The 19,974-nt window shown below is 41.4% G+C and overlaps 1 protein-coding gene across 1 annotated transcript in view; it reads left to right on the top strand.

Moving 5' to 3' along the window:
* The window catches only part of GOT1 (glutamic-oxaloacetic transaminase 1), a 29,748-nt gene extending 13,229 nt beyond the window's left edge, over positions 1–16,519 (top strand). The window contains exons 3-9 of the mRNA XM_065893957.1: positions 7,941–8,064; positions 8,696–8,808; positions 9,033–9,137; positions 10,543–10,693; positions 10,779–10,944; positions 11,718–11,860; positions 15,792–16,519. Of these exons, the coding sequence (XP_065750029.1) occupies positions 7,941–8,064; positions 8,696–8,808; positions 9,033–9,137; positions 10,543–10,693; positions 10,779–10,944; positions 11,718–11,860; positions 15,792–15,931 (942 nt within the window). The 3' untranslated portion in view covers positions 15,932–16,519. The remainder of the gene's footprint in view (positions 1–7,940; positions 8,065–8,695; positions 8,809–9,032; positions 9,138–10,542; positions 10,694–10,778; positions 10,945–11,717; positions 11,861–15,791) is intronic.
* Positions 16,520–19,974: the final 3,455 nt, after the last annotated feature.

The following is a 19,974-nucleotide window of genomic DNA, read 5'->3' on the forward strand; positions in this document are numbered from 1 at the left end:
AAAAGCTGAGCACAGGAGAGGGCAGACAACAGAAGCAAGAAGAACTACAATCCTGCAGCCTGTGGAACAAAAACAACATTCACAGAAAGATAGACAAGATGAAAAGGCAGAGGGCTATGTACCAGATGAAGGGACAAGATAAAACCCCAGAAAAACAGCTAAATGAAATGGAGATAGGCAATCTTCCAGAAAAAGAATTCAGAATAATAATAGTGAAGATGATCCAGGGCCTCGGAAAAAGAATGGAGGCAAAGATCAAGAAGATGCAAGAAATGTTTAACAAAGACCTAGAAGAATTAAAGAACAAATAAACAGAGATGAACAATACAATAACTGAAATGAAAACTACACTAGAAGGAATCAATAGCAGAGTAACTGAGGCAGAAGAATGGGTAAGTGACCTGGAAGACAGAATGGTGGAATTCACTGCTGCATAACAAAATAAAGTAAAAAGAATGAAAAGAAATGAAGACAGCCTAAGAGACCTCTGGGACAACATTAAACGCAACAACATTCGCATTATAGGGGTTCCAGAAGGAGAAGAGAGAGAAAGAAAGGACCAGAGGAAATATTTGAAGAGATTATAGTCGAAAACTTCCCTAACATGGGAAAGGAAATAGCCACCGGAGTCCAGGAAGTGCAGAGAGTCCCATACAGGATACACGCAAGTAGAAACATGCGGAGACACATAGTAATGAAATTGGCAAAAATTAAAGACAAAGAAAAATTAATAAAAGCAGTAAGGGAAAAACGACAAATAACATACAAGGGAACTCCCATAAGGTTAACAGCTGATTTCTCAGCAGAAACTCTACAAGCCAGAAGGGAGTGGCATGATATACTTAAAGTGATGAAAGGGAAGAACCTACAACCAAGATTACTCTACCCAGCAAGGATCTCATTCAGATTCGATGGAGAAATCAAAAGCTTTACAGACAAGCAAAAGCTAAGAGAATTCAGTACCACCAAAACAGTACTACAACAAATGCTAAAGGAACTTCTCTAAGTGGGAAACACAAGAGAAGAAAAGGACCTACAAAAACAAACCCAAAACAATTAAGAAAATGGTCATAGGAACACACATATTGATAATTACCCTAAATGTGAGTGGATTAAATGCTCCAACCAAAAGACACAGGCTTGCTGAATGGATACAAACACAAGACCCATATATATGTTGTCTACAAGAGACCCACTTCAGACCTAGGGACACATACAGACTGAAAGTGAGGGGATGGAAAAAGATATTCCATGCAAATGGAAATAAAAGAAAGCTGGAGTAGCAATACTCATATCAGATAAAATAGACTTTAAAATAAAGAATGTTACAAGAGACAAGGAAGGACACTACATATTGATCAGGGGATGCAAGAAGAAGAAATAACAATTATTAATATATATGCACCCAACATAGGAGCACCTCAATACATAAGGCAAATGCTAACAACTATACAAGAGGAAATCGACAGTAACACAATAATAGTGGGGGGCTTTAACACCTCACTTACACCAATGGACAGATCATCCAAAATGAAAATAAATAAGGAAACAGAAGCTTTAAATGAAACAATAGACATTAGATATTTATAGGACATTCCGTCCAAAAAGAGCAGACTACACTTTCTATTCAAGTGTGCACGGAACATTCTCCAGGATAGATCACATTTGGGTCACAAATCAAGCCGAGTAAATTTAAGAAAATTGAAATCATATCAAGTATCTTTTCTGACCACAGCGCTATGAGATTAGAAATGAATTGCAAGGAAAAAAACACAAACACATGGAGGCTAAACAATATACTACTAACTAACCAAGATATCACTGAAGAAATTAAAGAGGAAATCAAAAAATACCTAGAGACAAATGACAATGAAAACACGACGATCCAAAACCCATGGGCTGTAGGAAAAGCAGTTCTAAGAGGGAATTTTATAGCTATACAAGCCTACCTCAAGAAACAAGAAAAATCTCAAATAAACAATCTAACCTTACACCTAAAGGAACTAGAGAAAGAAGAACAAACAAAATGCAAAGTTAGCAGAAGGAAAGAAATCATAAAGATCAGAGCAGAAATAAATGAAATAGAAACAAGGAAAACAATAGCAAAGATCAATAAAACTAAAAGCTGGTTCTTTGAGAAGATAAACAAAATTGATAAACCCTTAGCCAGACTCATCAAGAAAAAGAGGGAGAGGACTCAATAAAATTAGAAATGAGAGAGAAGTTACAGCAGACACCGCAGAAATGCAAAGCATCCTAAGAGATTACTACGAGCAACTGTATGCCAATAAAATGGACAACCTGGAAGAAATGGACAAATTCTTAGAAAGGTATAACCTCCCAAGACTGAACCAGGAAGAAGTAGATAAAATGAACAGACCAGTCACAAGTAATGAAATTGAAACTGTGATTAAAAATCTTGCAACAGGGCTTCCTTGGTGGCACAGTGGTTGAGAGTCCGCCTGCCGATGCAGGGGACATGGGTTCGTGCCCCGGTCTGGGAAGATCCCACGTGCCACGGAGCGGCTGGGCCCGTGAGCCATGGCTGCTGAGCCTGCGCGTCTGGAGCCTGTACTCCGCAACGGGAGAGGCCAGAGCAGTGAGAGGCCCACGCACCACAAAAAAAAAAAAAAAAAAAAAAAATCTTGCAACAAACAAAAGTACAGGACCAGATGGCTTCACCGGTGAATTCTATCAAACATTTAGAGAAGAGCTAACACCCATCCTTCTCAAACTCTTGCAAAAATTTTCGGAGGAAGGAACACTCCCGAAATCATTGTATGAGGCCACCATCACCCTGATACCAAAGCCAGACAAAGATACTCCAAGAAAAGAAAATTACAGACCAATATCACTGATGAATATAGATGCAAAAATCCTCAACAAAATACTAGCAAACAGAATCCAACAACACATTAAAAGAATCATACACACCATGACCAAGTGGGATTTATCCCAGGGATGCAAGGATTCTTCAATATATGCAAATCAATCAGTGTGATACACCATATTAACAAATTGAAGAAGAAAAACCATACGATCATCTCAATAGATGCAGAAAAAGCTTTTGACAAAATTCAACACCCATTTATGATAAAAACTCTCCAGAAAGTGGGCATAGAGGGAACCTACCTCAACATAATAAAGGCCATATATGACAAACCCACAGCAAACATCATTCTCAATGGTGAAACACTGAAAGCATTTCCTCTAAGATCAGGAACAAGACAAGGATGTCCACTCTCGCCACTATTCAACATAATTTTGGAAGTCCTAGCTACAACAATCAGAGAAGAAAAAGAAATAAAAGGAGTACAAATTGGAAAAGAAGAAGTAAAAGTGTCACTGTTTGCAGATGACATGATACTCTACATAGAGAATCCTAAAGATGCCACCAGAAAACTACTAGAACTAATCAATGAATTTGGTAAAGTTGCAGGATACAAAATTAATGCACAGAAATCTCTTGCATTCCTGTACACTAATGATGAAAAATCTGAAAGGGAAATTAAGGAAACACTCCCATTTACCATTGCAACAAAAAGAATAAAATACCTGGGAATAAACCTACCTAAGGAGACAAAAGACCTGTATGCAGAAAACTATAAGACACTGATGAAAGAAATTAAAGATGATACCAACAGATGGAGAGATATACCGTGTTCTTGGATTGGAAGAATCAATATTGTGAAAATGACTATACTCCCCAAAGAAATCTACAGATTCAATGCAATCCCTATCAAATTACCAATGGCATTTTTTACAGAACTAGAACAAAAAAACTTAAAATTTGTATGGAGATACAAAAGACTCTGAATAGCCAAAGCAGTCTTGAGGGAAAAAAATGCAGCTGGAGGAATCAGACTCCCTGACTTCCGACTATACTACAAAGCTATACTACAGTAATCAATACAAAAGACCCCGAATAGCCAAAGCAGTCTTGAGGGAAAAAAATGCAGCTGGAGGAGTCGGACTCCCTGACTTCTGACTATACTACAAAGCTATACTATAGTAATCAAGACAATATGGAACTGGTACAAAAACAGAAATATAGATCAATGGAACAGGATAGAAAGCCCAGAGATAAACCCATGCACCTATGGTCAAGTAGTCTATGACAAAGGAGGCAAGGATATACAATGGAGAAAAGACAGTCTCTTCAATAAGTGGTGCTGGGAAAACTGGACAGGTATATGTAAAAGAATGAAATTAGAACACTCCCTAACACCATACACAAAAATAAACTCAAAATGGATTAGAGACCTAATTGTAAGACTGGACACTATGAAACTCTTAGAGGAGAACATAGGAAGAACACTCTTTGACGTAAATCACAGATCTTTTTTGATCCACCTCCTAGAGTGATGGAAATAAAAACAAAAATAAACAAGTGGGACCTAATGAAACTTAAAAGGTTTTGCACAGCAAAGTAAACCATAAACAAGACAAAAAGACAACCCTCAGAATGGGAGAAAGTATATGCAAATGAATCATTGGACAGAGGATTAATATCCAAAATATATAAACAGCTCATGCAGCTCAATAGTAAAAAACACAAACAACCCAACCTGGAAATGGGCAGAAGATCTAAATAGACATTTCTCCAAAGAAGACATACAGATGGCCAAAAAGCATGAAAAGCTGCTCAACATCACTAATTATTAGAGAAATGCAAATCAAAACTACAATGAGGTATCACCTCACACCAGTTAGAATGGGCATCATCAGAAAATCTACAAACAACAAATGCTGGAGAGGGTGTGGAGGAAAGGGAACCCTCTTGCACTGTTGGTGGGAATGTAAATTGATACAGCCACTATGGAGAACGGTGTGGAGGTTCCTTAAAGAACTAAAATTAGAATTACCGTATGACCCAGCAATCCCACTACTGGGCATATACCCTGAGAAAACCATAATTCAAAAAGACACATGCACCCCAATGTTCATTGCAGCACTATTTACAATAGCCAGGCCATGGAAGCAAGCTAAATGCCCATCGACAGATGAATGGATAAAGAAGATGTGGTACATATATACAATGGAATATTACTCAGCCATAAAAAGGAACGAAATTGGGTCATTTGTAGAGATGTGGATGCATCTAGAGACTGTCATACAGAGTGAAGTAAGTCAGAAAGAGAAAAACGTATATCGTGTATTAACGCATATATGTGGAACCTAGAAAATGGTACATATGAACCGTTTTGCAGGGCAGAAATAGAGACACAGATGTAGAGAACATACGTATGGATACCAAGGGGGGAAAGTGGCGGGGGCGGAGGTGGTGGTGGGATGCATCAGGAGATTGGGATTGACATGTATACACTGATGTGTATAAAATGGATGACTAATAAGAAAAAAGAATAAATCAATTAAAACAAAACAAAAAACCCTCCCCAAAACAAAAAAAAAAAGCTGAGCACAGGAAATATAAAAACTATGCTTGGGAATGTCTTTACTGATATCCACATGCACCTGTCACATATCCATGATAACTTTAAGTCCCTGCTTTAAGGGAGACCTTGCTCATTTGTATAGGAAGTATCAACATTCCTATACAAAGTGCTGAGGTATTTGAAATGTGAAATAATGAATAAAGTTGACATTCAGCTTAGCTGATGACAAATCCATAAAAAATGAATGTACATTTAGGTTACATCACCTTGGTCGAGATTTGCGTAAGGAATCCAGGTAAGTCACAGTGTAAAGCCCAAACCTTTAAGGTAATGGGAAGCAACAGGTACACACTGCTATATTTAAAATAGATAACCAACAAGGACCTACTGTAATAAATGAATGAATGAATGAATGAAATTATTAAAATAAAAAGAAAATAAAGTAATGGGAAGGGACCAGTGCTCAGGGCGGACCACTTTGAAGAACCACATCTGATGCACAGTGACCTTTTCCATCCCAGTCCACTGCCTTTGCTCCTCTCTGCAGTGGATGCCGTGCTCAGTCCCTCGTTTTCCTGAACGTCAACTTCACTTCTGTTTCACGTTTCAGGCGATGTTCTTTCACAGATGCTCAGATCTCTGAATATAGATAGAGCAGTGGGGAATAATAGTGATAATTGGTATTATTGCCTAGTTCCTAGCTTAAAGGGAACTTCTGCTCGTGATTCAGTGTTCTTCATGAAGCTGACTTACTCATCATGGCTGGATCTTATTTTTTTTTCTTTTTAGTTATTTTTAGGAAGTCTCATTGCTTCTTTTTTTACCAAGCATTTATATCAGAAATAGCTATATTGTTTTCTCCTGTTATGATGATCATTTGGGTGATCATTTTCTCTATCTAGCAGCATGATAAATTTTATATTTCTTCTCTCTTTTTTTTAAAATAGGAGAAAATCAAAGTTTAATAACACATATACGTGGGAGAGGTCCAGGAAAACTGACTCACTCCTATATTTGTTAATAATCATGCATTCATGGGATGACTAACTTGACCAAGGGAGTATTTTTATATGCACTATTGGATTAATACTGTTCATCAGTATTTAGGAAGTTAGTATCAATATTCATGAAAGAGGTCTCTTTTTTTCTCTTTTTTCCCTTTGTCATCTTTCAGCATTGGTGTTGACGTTAGTTTTTGTTTTTTTTTTTTTTTACAGATTTTGGAAGCTTTTCTTCTTTAGGAAGATTTTTTTTTTTACTTTATTGTGGGAAATTTTAAATATATACAAAAGTAGTTAAAACTGTAATGAACAAACCCCCATGGATCCATCAGCTAGCTTCAACAATGATCTGTATTTGGTCAGTCTTGTATATTCCCCCACCCTCCCTGCCAAAACTGAATTATTTTATAGCAAATTACAGACATCTAAATATATTTTTTAAATTATTAAAAAATTTTCCAAATAATACATGAATACATTCTCCTTATTTTTTAAAAAAACAACTTGTAGATTAGGCCAAAGTCCCTTTGACCACTATTCCCACATCCTAGGCCCCTCCCCAGAGGTTGCTGCTGTTATCACATTGGCGTGTGTCCTTCCTTTTCAGTAGACATTCTTATGTGATCTTTCTCTTTCTTTCTCCTTTAGACATATTAAGCAACACGTAATTAATGACATTTCTCTACTGAAAGAGTTACGCTAAAACCTAATTAGAAGTGTGAAGGGGCAAAAGCAAAGATGTTTAGGCAGAACAACAGAAGTAGGGCCTAGTGACTAGATGTAGAGTGAGAAGGTCTGGATTTATACCCAGCTCTGCCGCTCACCAGCTGCGAATCCCTTGGCGAACCACTTCTCTGAATCAATTTCCTCATGTATAAATTGGGGATCTAGAACTTACTTTACAGGGCTGTGTGAGGGTCAAACAAGAATGTGTGTGAAGGTATTTTGTAAACGGTAAAATGTAGGACTTTTATTATTGCCCAGGTGAGGCCATTTTAAGATAAGAGGAAGCTTCAGGAGAGGAGAGTAGTATTTGCATATAACCTTTGTTCTGTGAGAACATTTCTAAGGATTAATAAGCCTTTGTCATAGCGATGAGAAAGGGCATTGCAGACTGATGATAGCAAGCTCGGAACATTATTTTACCGGCTTCTGTTGGAGGGCAGTTTTGATCTTGGGATGGGTGCAAAGGGATGAGTTTGCTTTGCAGGGCACACTCTAATGTGCCCGAGGTATGTCCTAGGGCCTAGGTATGTCCTCCACCTCTGTGTTCAGAGGGACACTCCTTTGGGGGCCAGACTTCCAGACTTCCTGGGTGAAGACCTGACCTTTCTGCTGAGTAGCTGGTAACTTTGAGCAAGGTGCTTCACTTCTTAGCCTTAGTTTCCTCGTTTGTAAACATGGGCAAATAATACTTTTTCATGTAGTTATGACATTTTATAGAGATAACACATTTAAGGAAGTGCTCATCATTACCATATTTTCCCTAATATTATCTGACCTCACCATTAAATAACCAGTGACCCTGCTTCTTCTCTTTCAGGTAGGAGGTGTGCAGTGTTTGGGGGGAACAGGTGCACTTCGAATTGGAGCTGAGTTCTTAGCGCGATGGTACAATGGAACAAACAACAAGGACACGCCCGTCTATGTATCCTCACCAACCTGGGGTGAGTCCTGTAGCTGTAGCGAGAGGAGAAACAGAGAAGCCAGAGGCATTCTCACATACTGTGAGACAGCTATATTGATGAGGTCCTATGGAGGCACATAGCCCAGACTCTGGGGAGTGTGTGTGTTTTGGGAGGGCTGGTGGTAGCAGAGGAAGCCTTCCTGGAAGAAGTGGTTTCCGTGTTTAGACTTGAAGGATGAGGATGGGTCGGGGCCGGCAGGGAAGGAATTATCCTCATGAGTCTCACTGCTTACACTGAAAATGTAACCCAGCCCTGGATCAACTAACATGGGAATGGCTTGAGCAGTGGATTATGGTAGTACATGGGTAACCTGATGCTTAAATTCAGATTGGGACTACTTTATCCCAAGACTCTTGGTGAACTTGTGTTTTAGTGTATATTGAGCCTTCCCAGAGGAGGGAGGTCCCACTGTAGTAGGATGTAAGTCAGCATGACTAGACTGGTCAAACTTGTTCTTGGTCACAGTCATTCCTCTCAATCTTAACCCCTCACCTCCATGTCACCCAGTGGATGTTGAGCCTTTGAGGGCCCTGGAAGCTGCCTTGAGTCCCTTCTGTTCATGCCTCCTTGTGTTTGTAAAACATTTAACATTTTACCCCTTTGCTTGCAGAGAATCATAATGGTGTCTTTATTGCCGCTGGATTTAAAGAAATTCGGTCTTATCACTATTGGGATGCAGCGAAGAGAGGACTAGACCTCCAGGGTTTTCTGAATGATCTGGAGGTGGGTTATTAGAAGAAAAAGTAGACAGAATGCTATGACGTCAAGAAGAGCAGGGAAAAGTCTTTGGATCAGTTGATAAGTGAGAGAGTCTGAGGCACCCTACTCAGGCCGGATGGTGGTTTCTGAAATGGCACGTAAGGAGGGAGTACCTGCCCTCTGTGCCCCTGACTCTGCCCCCCATGTCCCTGCTGGTGTCAGAACTTACATAGCTTCCTTCTCCCCAGAAAGCTCCCGAGTTCTCCATCTTTGTCCTCCACGCCTGTGCACACAACCCGACTGGGACTGACCCAACTCCGGAGCAGTGGAAGCAGATTGCCTCTGTCATGAAGGTAAGTCTTTTCAGAGCATCTCTTAAAATAGTGTGTATTAATATTTGATGTATTCAACAGCAGTACCTATTTACGGAAGAATTTGGAAAAATGGAGAAAAGCCCAAAGAAAAAAATAAGTACTAACTATAAATTCTATTACCCAAAGAAGGCCACTGTTAACATTTTGATATACAGAATGTCAGGCTCTTTTCTTTTTAAATTTTTTTTTAGTGTAGTTATACATGACATGCATGGCTATGTCACAGTACAGATTGATTAAATCAGTTGATGGCCATTTCGTGCCCAGGTTTCTTACTCTTGTGAACAATATATGTAATAAATCTCCTTTTTTTTTTTTTTTGCGGTACGCGGGCCTCTCACTGTTGTGGCCTCTCCCGTTGTGGAGCACAGGCTCCGGACGCACAGGCCCAGCGGCCATGGCCCACAGGCCCAGCCGCTCCGCAGCATGTGGGGTCCTCCCGGACCGGGGCACGAACCCGTGTCCCCTGCATCGGCAGGCGGACTCCCAACCACTGCGCCACCAGGGAAGCCCCTAAACCTCCTTTTTATTATTTCTTTGGGATAACTTTCTACACTGGAATTTCTAGCTCAAGGTGTATATATTCTTCATTAACATGTTTAAAGAATACTTCTTGATAAACTATTATGTACCAGGTGCCATAGGAGGACAATAGTGAACAAAGCAGAGGTGGTCCCGCCCTCAGAGCATACAGCCGGTTTGGGGAGACAGCCACGTACTGTGAGACAGCTGTGTTGATGGGGTCCTATGGAGGCACATAGCCCAGACTCTGGGGAGTGTGTGTGTTTTGGGAGGGCTGGTGGTAGCAGAGGAAGCCTTCCTGGAAGAAGTGGTTTCCGTGTTTAGACTTGAAGGATGAGGATGGGTCAGGGCTGGCAGGGAAGGAATGTTTCCTGCAGAGGGAAGAGCACCATCAAAAGCCCAAGGCAGAGGTCATGGTCCATATGAGGAAGTAAAAGTAATTCGTGGTACGGGCTGGAGTTCCAGGGGAGGGGGCGAGTGAGTGATGAGGCTAGAGAGGTAAATGGGGGCCAGGTCCTGTGCTGAAGCCTCGGACTTTATTCTGAGGGCAGTGGGGAGCCCCTGGAAATCTTTGATGTCATGGAGTGACATGATCAGATGTGCCCTTGTTGGCAAAGCAGCATCGTGACACTCTAGGACAATATACTTAAAAAAATAAGGTTTACCGAAGTTAGATTTGTTGGTTGGTATTTAGGTGAACAGAGAAACAGATGTAAAGTGGAGTTGGATGCAGAAAGGAAAGAGGTAGGAGAAACGGACAGGGTGAGACATTCCTTCCAGGCACCAGTTGGGGAAGGAAGGCCGGTGTCTGAGGTTGGTTCCAGGAGGATTTCCTGCCCTGACTCACTTTCCTTCCTCACAGCGCCGGTTTCTGTTCCCCTTCTTTGACTCAGCCTATCAGGGCTTCGCATCTGGCAACCTGGAAAAAGACGCCTGGGCCATTCGCTATTTTGTGTCTGAAGGGTTCGAGCTCTTCTGTGCCCAGTCCTTCTCCAAGAACTTCGGGCTCTACAGTGAGTGCTCTCATGAGTTACAGACCAGCTGCCCCAGCCTCGCCGCCCCCGGAGCCCCAAGGCTGATTCTCCTCCTTCCTTTTAGATGAGCGAGTGGGGAATCTGACCGTGGTTGCGAAAGAACCTGATAGCATCCTCCGGGTCCTTTCCCAGATGGAGAAGATAGTGCGAATTACGTGGTCCAATCCCCCTGCTCAGGGAGCACGAATCGTGGCCCATACCCTCTCTGACCCTGAGCTTTTTAATGAATGGTAAGGGGCTCAACGCCGATGGGCGAAGCGTGGGGATGCAGAACAGCGATTGTCCCATTACATTTAACTGTCTCTTCCTTTTATGCTGGCAGAGGCAGGACAAAAATACTTGAACCTCTTTTGAGTGTCAGTTATTATTTCTGTAAAATAGGGCTGACACTTACACATGTGTGTAACAGAGCACTGGGAACATAGGAAGGAGGCCCTCAGTGAATGGGAGTTTCCCCCACTCTCCCACCACCCAGGCTTCTTCCCCTTAAAGTTGGGAAATACAGGGAGGAATTTCTGATAGAATAGAATATCTAACTCCAAGTTAGTGCAACAATTTTGGGGCTCTTCATTCTTATCTAATTTATATATTTTTCGTCTTATTTTGAAACAGTAATTTTTTTGTAGTAGCTAAATCTGCAATCTCTACCTAATTATACCTGATAAAATATATTATCCTGTCTCAAGCAGCACCTAGCTGAAGAAAATATATTATCCTGTCTCAAGCAGCACCTAGCTGAAGTCTGAGTTAAAACATAAGTGGTATTACAGCCAGTATACCTAAGACTAGCCATAAACTCCATCAGTAAATAAAGTCCTTTCCTTCTGCCTAGTAAGTCTATCTCTCTGGTCTCCTTATCCACCCATCCAGGCATCCACATACCATAATAGGCAGGTTGTGATCATGTTTTCAGCTTACAGATTAAATTACATTTAAAAAATGTTTCTGTTTTCGTGTACCATCTCTCCTGTGTGGATTGGTATTCATATTGCTGTCCACTCAGGACAGGTAATGTGAAGACAATGGCTGACCGCATTCTGACCATGAGATCTGAGCTCAGGGCACGATTAGAAGCCCTCAAGACCCCTGGAACCTGGAACCATATCACGGAGCAGATTGGAATGTTCAGTTTCACCGGGTTGAACTGTAAGTGGCCCCACCGCCTCGAATGCTCACTGTTGGACACAGCACTCCTCACAGCCAGTGTTCTTGGGCTTGGCTCCCTTAGCTGTTGCCCATTTGGTCAGCTATGACTTTGAACCAGAACAAGTTAGATTTTCTCAGTGTGCCCCGCCCATCTCCTGGACTGCTTGGGTCTCAGAAGAGCATTGTTGTGGTCTACCCTCCAGAACATAACTCAGATATTTTCATTTTTATGGGCTTGGGAAGTGGCTCAGAGCCAGCTGGGAAGTAACAAGATTTGTACCTTGGAGCCTTGATTTATGAAACATCTTTTATAAATGCTTAGGCACCTTTTGGGTTTTCCTTAACCTTAAGTATAAATATTACATATGATTATCGAAGAACCTAATTTCTTAACAGGTCTTTCCTAGTCTCCAAGCATTGCCTAGGTTACAACATTCTCTTTTCACTTCATAAATAAGAATTTAGATTGGTAGTTGGAATTAAAAGTCAGTTGACAGTCTAGCAGGCAGCCATGCACGATCTTGGTCAGCCGTCAGTAGGGTGTATCAGTGATTGGCCATCCCTTCTGATGATAGAGGACTCATTCATTTAATAAGTAATTCCTGAGCACCTCAAGCCAAGCCACTGGTTGCGTGGTGCAGATATGACCTCCCTGTGGAGCTTGTGTCTGAGTGGCTCAGGGGACAGATGTGTGCCTTTGGGTAGTCAGTAGAACCTCAGGTACTGGGAGGTACTATAAACCAGGGCCATCAGAGTGCCTGTTTGAAATGGGCTCAGAAAAAAGCCAAAAGAAAGGTGGTAAAGATTGTATATTGCAGACTCACTGAAACACTTTGGGGTAAAATGAGGCTAACCAAGAAAGTAAACGGATAGCTCAGTTAGCCTTTGGTGTTCTCACAGTTCTGGAATGGGGAATTAGTTCACTTAATTAAGGAAAATCATCCTTATACAATTTTTAAGATATTAAGTGTAATGGAAATGGTGTTTAGTAGTAATATTCTTTTTTTTTCCCCAGCCACATTTCTTTTATTTTTTTAAATAAGTTTATTTATTTATTCATTTATTTAATTTTTGGCTGCATTGGGTCTTCCCTGCTGCACGCGGGTTTTCTCTAGCTGCTGAGAGCAGGGGCTACTCTTTGTTGCGGTGCGCGGGCTTTTTGTTGTGGTGGCTTCTCTTATTGCAGAGCAGGGTGTCTAGGCATGCGGGCTTCAGCAGTTGTGGCTCACGGGCTCTAGAGCGCAGGCTTAGTAGTTGTGGCGCATGGGCTTAGCTGCTTGTGGCATGTGGGATCTTGCCGGACCAGGGCTCGAACCCATGTCCAGTGCATTGGCAGGTGGATTCTTAACCACTGCGCCACCAGGGAAGCCCTTTTTTTTTTTTAATTTATTTTTTTATGCAGCAGGTTCTTATTAGTTATCTATTTTATACATATTAGTGTATACATGTCAATCCCAATCTCCCAATTCATCCCACCACCACCACCCCACCACTTTCCCCCTTGGTGTCCATACATTTGTTCTCTACATCTGTGTCTCTATTTCTGCCTTGCAAACTGGTTAGTCTGTATAATTTTTCTAGATTCCACATATATGTGTTAATATACGATATTTGTTTTTCTCTTTCTGACTTACTTCACCCTGTATGACAGTCTCTAGGTCCACCCACACCTCTACAAATGACCCAATTTCGTTCCTTTTTATGGCTGAATAATAGTCCTTTGTATATATGTACCACATCTTTATCCATTTGTCCGTCGATGGGCTTGCTTCCATGACCTGGCTATTGTAAAGAGTGCTGCAGTGAACACTGGGGTGCGTGTGAGTAGTAATATTCTAAGAGCTCACAAGGTGGGGATGTCCTCCCATGAAGTATCCATATTGTCCCACTCTCCAGAGTAGGAAATTAGTTTTATTATGAATTGAAAAGTGGTGAGAATAGACCTGGGCTTATAACATAAAGTTATACTTTTAGAACTTGGCATTATTTATCCTTTTTAAAAACAGGGTTTGTTTTTATTTCCTTCCGACATTTTATTAGGAAAAATTTTAAACATACAGAAAAGTTAGAGGACTTGAACCCCATGTGCCCGCCACATAGTTTCTACAATTCTCATGTTGTGGTACTTCCTTTTCTACATTTTATCTATCAGAACAGGGGCTTTCATCCTGAAATATTTTTAAAATTGGGTATGCCTATATTGGCCTTTTTCTAGGGAAAGAGTCCCTAACTTTTACTAGCTTCTCAACTGTGGTACTCCCTTTCCCCATAAAAGTAGAGAAGTTTCATTTCTATTTAAGAAAACGGGGCGGGAGCCCTGTAACCACAACATCTACATCTGGGGCATAGACTTTACAAGGTGCTGTGCCCGTGGCTCTGTTGATGTCTGAGGTTAGGCGCTCTCTCCTTGGATGGCTGTAATTCACATAGTTAAAGCCGATCAGGGCTACTGTGAAGGTGGCTTTGTTTGGAGGGGCCCAAAGGTAGCACTGAGTACAGGGTCTAGGTTTTTCACTTCCATACAGAGGCAGTATAGTATCCTGGCTAAGAGCTGAGAGCTGGGAGTTATACTGCCTACCTTAAAATTCCAGATTCACAGCTGACTAGCTGTGTGACATTGGGAAGGTCATTTAACTTCCATCTATGCCATCTGTAATATGGGGGCGATAAGGTTATTATCAAGATTAACTGAGCTAATATAAAGTGCTTAGAACACTGCCTGGCACCTAATGTTTGCTCCTCTGATGATTATGATTTTATTACTGTCTGAGTCTGCTTGGGCTGCTATAACAAAATGTCATAGACTGGGTGGCTTAAACAACAGAAATTTATTCCTCACAGTTCTGGAGGCTAGGAGGTCTGAGATCAGGGTGCCAGCATCAGCAGGTTCTGGTCGGGTTTCTCTTCCTAGCTTGCAAGTGGCTGTCTTCTTGCTGTATCCTCACATGAAGGGGGAGAGAGAGAGAGCGAGCTCGTCATGAGCAAGCTCTCTGGTCTCCTCTTATAAAGGTCACCATTCCCATCATGCATGCTTACCCTCGTGACCTCATCTAAACCTAACTACCAGCCAAAGGCGCCGCCTCCTAATACCATCGCAATGGGGCTTAGGGTTTCAAAGTATGAACTTTGGAGGGACACAAACATTCAGTCCATGACAATTATTATTATCCTGATCCCTCAAATTGATGGTGCCTTAAGGGTGCTAATTACTTAGGGGAAAAAAATCAGCTAAAATTCTCTCATGGTTTTGCAATAAAGCAAAAAAAGCTCTAGAGATTGTGGCAGAAGGGAAGTACAGGCAGTCCCTTCCCATTTCATACAGCAGCGTTTCTGCAAACTCATGGGAAAACCCTCCTGTGTGTGTGTGCGTGTGAATGAGAGCTGAGATGTGCCAGGCCCGAGAGGTCTCTGCAGTGTTCAGCCTGCGGGTTCACACACACAGCATTTATCCAGCAACGCTCATCTCAGGGCCTTGTCCAATGTACTGTGAAAATGAAATGTCAAAGGGAAGTTGCTCTGGGTGCTCAGGCTTAAACAAATACAGGTGAAGGAAGAGATAAACAAAGCACTTCTTAACCAGTTTTTCATATCAATGGATTGTTCTTAAGTCTATGGGTTTGGTTGAGTGGATAGGGTGTCCCGGTGAACGTAACCTCCAAGGTTTGGTTGGGAGGTAGTCCCAGATTAAAATTCTCATCAGGAAGAACCATGTTAAACTTGCTGGGGATTAGGAAGTTCGCTCATAAGAGTAGTTTCCAGAATCTGCTGAGCGTATTTCTCACTGTGTCAGGTGGACAAAATAACTCCTATTGTTTTGCTTCTCTGTGTTAGGGGGAAGAAAGGAAATTGTCATTGTAATGGACTCTCTGGACCTCCATTACTTAAAGGATTCCTACTGCTCTGATTATGTATCTCTTTTGGTTTTCAACAGCCAAGCAGGTTGAGTATCTGGTCAATGAAAAGCACATCTATCTGCTGCCAAGTGGTCGGATCAACATGTGTGGCTTAACCACCAAAAACCTAGATTATGTGGCCAGCTCCATCCATGAAGCAGTCACCAAAATCCAGTGAAGAAACACCACCCAAACAAGCACCACCAAAGCGGTCCTCTGTCTCGTGTATTCCCTGCCTGCACAAACCTGGCTGTACACATCACAACTAGATTAGAGACTACTGAGGGACAGAAAAGCTGTTCTGGTGAGGTGATTTCTGTTTAAGCTGGCCCCACGGGAAGAGAACATCTCTTGAAAGGAAATGGGCATCTGGGATTAGAGCCCGTTTGGAGGCCAGAGCAAATTAAGGCTTTTATTTGAGAAGAATAAAAAGGTACTTTGATGATGAAATGTAGATGTCTTGCCCCCTCGCTGGAAGCAGGAGTATTGCCCATGTCACTCGTGTGCTCCTGTGTGTTGCTTTACTCTGTACAAATTCGAGTCCCAAAGATCAAGTTGTCTGAAGAGCCAGGTGTGATTGTGGGTGTCATTTGTGTCATTAAAACTCGTCATCTCGATCCAGAGTGTCTGTCTCCCTGCTCTTTCTGCATGGTTGTGTCCCTGTCCCTAAGCTTGAGTTCTTTAGAGTGACCAAGGTAAGAAATTTATTTATATCTCACCCACACATTTAACTGACATGAAAGTTTCACAAAACAATATTTACCCTTGCTATGTGTAATGCATTCTGATATTTTCTATTCTATTCTATTCTATTCTATTCTATTCTATTCTATTCTATTCTATTCTAATTCACTAAAGTAATAAAGTGAAAGTGCTGATTGAGGCCCATGGACTTGATTTTGTCATCCGCTAATGGGTTGTAACCCATGATTTAAAGTGAATGCTGGGGCATACAAAATGGACTTGAGGACATGGGGAGGGGGAAGGGTAAGCTGGGATGAAGTGAGAGAGTGGCATGGACATATATACACTACTAAATGTAAAATAGATAGCTAGTGGGATGCAGCCGCATAGCACAGGGAGATCAGCTCGGTGCTTTGCGACCACCTAGAGGGGTGGGATAGGGAGAGTGGGAGGGAGATGCAAGAGGGAGGGGATATGGGGATATATGTATGCATATAGCTGATTCACTTTGTTATACAGCAGAAACTAACACACCATTGTAAAACAATTATACTCCAATAAAGATGTTAAAAAAAAAAGTGAATGCTAGAGTGGGATTTACCAGTTGCCAAAGAAAAAACTAAAATGTATTCCTGCAATCTGCCTCCCTTTAGTGAACTCACCATAACACAGCCCTTTGACAGTTTTGTCCTTCAGAGGCCAGCCATCTTCATATGTTACTTAAGAAACTGAACTTCATGGATTCATAGAAGGGTTGACATCACTCAGGGTGATTCTAGAACCCAGTCCCTCCCACTGTAGTTGGAGTACCTCTTAGTCTATTGAAACGATTAGAGCCACTTAAACATAGATCACATTTTCCAAGGAGTCCAAGGGACTCTCCAAATGATGATTTAGTAGAATTTGAGTCTTACTTAAAACAAGAGGGTCTACTAATTGGTGTCTTAAAATACTGAAAAATAATTCTTGTTATGTTAACAGGATCTGCCCCTTTTTAGGATGCCTTTGAGTTGTTATAAAATCCTACAGTCTTTTTTTTTTTTTTTTTCCAAACTGGAAGAATATATTTGCCATGCACATAATAGACAAAGGATTATTATTCAGAATTATAAAGAATTACTGTTATACAGGATTACTATCTGGGATTTTTAATTTTAATTTTTAAAATCCTACAAATTAAAAGAAAAATACAGATAACCCAGTAGAAAAATGAACAAAGGATACGAACAGGTAATTCAGAGGGAAAACTCAAATCAATTATAAACAATGAAAATGTTCTGAACATCGCTAGAAAAAATGGAAATGTAATGAAAGTAACAGGATACTATTTTACACTTAGATTGGGGAAATGGGAAATATGGGACAAATGTGTTGGAGAGCAATTTGGCAACATTTTGAAAAGCTGAGGATGTGTGTACTTCACAATCAAGGAATCGTATGCACTTTATGCACGTTAGAGAAACTCACTTGTGCACCTGGAGAGAGCCATGAGAGTGACCAGGGAACAGTGTAACAGTGAAGAGATGAAAACACAAGTGTGCATCAGTAGGGGGTACATCACCCCACATCCAGTACAGTCACAGGACTGGACATGGCACCAGAGCTGTGTGTGTCAATGAGGGTAAAGCTCACACATAATTTTGAGCGGATGAAAGGTGAGATGAGATGCCGTTTATGACACCATTTCTTAAAATGGGCTGCATATTGCAGTTGCTTATGAATACATACATATGTAATAAAAATTTTAAATATAGGTAGGAAAGGTACACATCAATCTCAGGAAAGTGGTTACCAGTGAGGAGAAAGGGAGTGAGACGGTGAGGCGCTTAACCTGTAACTGTGATATTTTCTTTAAAAATTATGTATCTAAAAGAAATACGAGGAGAGGATTTATTAAATGTTAATAAATGTTAATAAAATTAACATTTACTGAATACAATTTGCCATTGTCAGGCACTATTGTAAGCCCTTGTATGTATCGGTTCACTTAATCCTCAACAATAAATCGGTGTGGTAGGTACTAATGTTATCATCACCCTTTGCAGAGGAGAAAAGAAGCATAGTAAATCAAGTAACTTGCCTAATATTAATATTAGTCACATGACTAGTAGGTGCTAGGATTTGAACCTAAGAAGTCCGGGTCCAGAGTCCATAAGTTTAAGCTATTACTCTACCCTGTTGCTGTGCCTTATTCTCTCTGAATCTCCTAAAGCAGGAAGGGCGAGTACAGAGCAGTTCTCAGGAGCTCAGAGCGTAGCCTGTGATTCGCTCAGCGTCAAGGGCAGAGTAGCCTACATGGCCTTCTCTGTCAGAATTCAGTCTTTCTAAAGCCTAATCTGGAACTCTGTGATTCCAAAAGGTACAGGGTGGCCATGTTCATCTGAGGCCGCCTCCTACACCTGCCTCTCCCTTCCTCAAAATACCTGTCTGTTCAGTCTTCCACTCTTCCCTGTCAGGAAGAGGGAAGACACTCCTCACCAATTCCTTCTTCAGGATCTGCCAGGAATGGGACACCATATATCTCCTCATGGCTCCTGAGTTGGCAAATGGCACAACAGCCCCTTTGCCTTTCAAGGGTAGAACCACAAATCTTTCCCCAAGAATCCAGTTGTACTAGAAATAAAGTTTCCTTAGTGGCAAGGTAAGAGCTCCTCTCCATTCCTCATATCTGACCAACAGTGGCTGGAAGCCTTGTTTGGACAGATCTCATGTCACAATGGAGGATTCTGGAAGGAACAGGGGGCAGTGGGAAATAATTGGAATCTGGGAATCTAATGTTTACTGAGAACTCATAGGCATTATCTTAGTTAATCCTCACGACTACTACAAATAACCCAGAGGGACTTCACACCCAGTCCTTACATGAGGCTGAGGCTCAAAGTAGCTAAATGACTGAGTCATGGGGCCATCTTAAAGTGGGAGGCTTCTGGACTGGAGGTGGGGGCACCCAACACCTCAGCCTGGGGACCACTCTGAGGCTTAGAAACGAACCCCTGGAGTGTAGGTACAAGGCACTATCCTGTAAATCTTAAGTCGGCAAATCAGGAACACTCCGCGTTGGGCTGCCACACCACAGGCCTGCAAGCCCTGTACTTACCCAGCCTCAAGACCGAAGAAATAAAATCCTAGTCTTGAAGGACGATCAGGGTCTTAGAAATCATTAACTCCAGCCTCTCCCAGTGCAAGAGTCTCTTCTATATTGTCCCTGACTCATCACTTTTAACTGGGGTGGGTTGGGTTCTTTCTTTTTTTTCTTTTCCCACAGCACGTTTTACATGCTTACATTAAATTATATGTTCATTTATTTATTTTTAATTTTATTTATTTTTTATACAGCAGGTTCTTATTAGTTATCTATTTTATACATATTAGTGTATATATGTCAATCCCAATCTCCCAATTCATCCCACCACCATCCCCACCCCCCCACCACTTTCCCCCTTGGTGTCCTTATGTTTGTTCTCTACATCTGTGTGTCTATTTCTGCCCTGCAAACCAGTTCATCTGTACCATTTTTCTAGGTTCCACATATATGCA

The sequence above is a fragment of the Phocoena phocoena genome, chromosome 16 (assembly GCF_963924675.1).
Source record: "Phocoena phocoena chromosome 16, mPhoPho1.1, whole genome shotgun sequence".
Classification (NCBI taxonomy): Eukaryota; Metazoa; Chordata; class Mammalia; order Artiodactyla; family Phocoenidae; genus Phocoena; species Phocoena phocoena.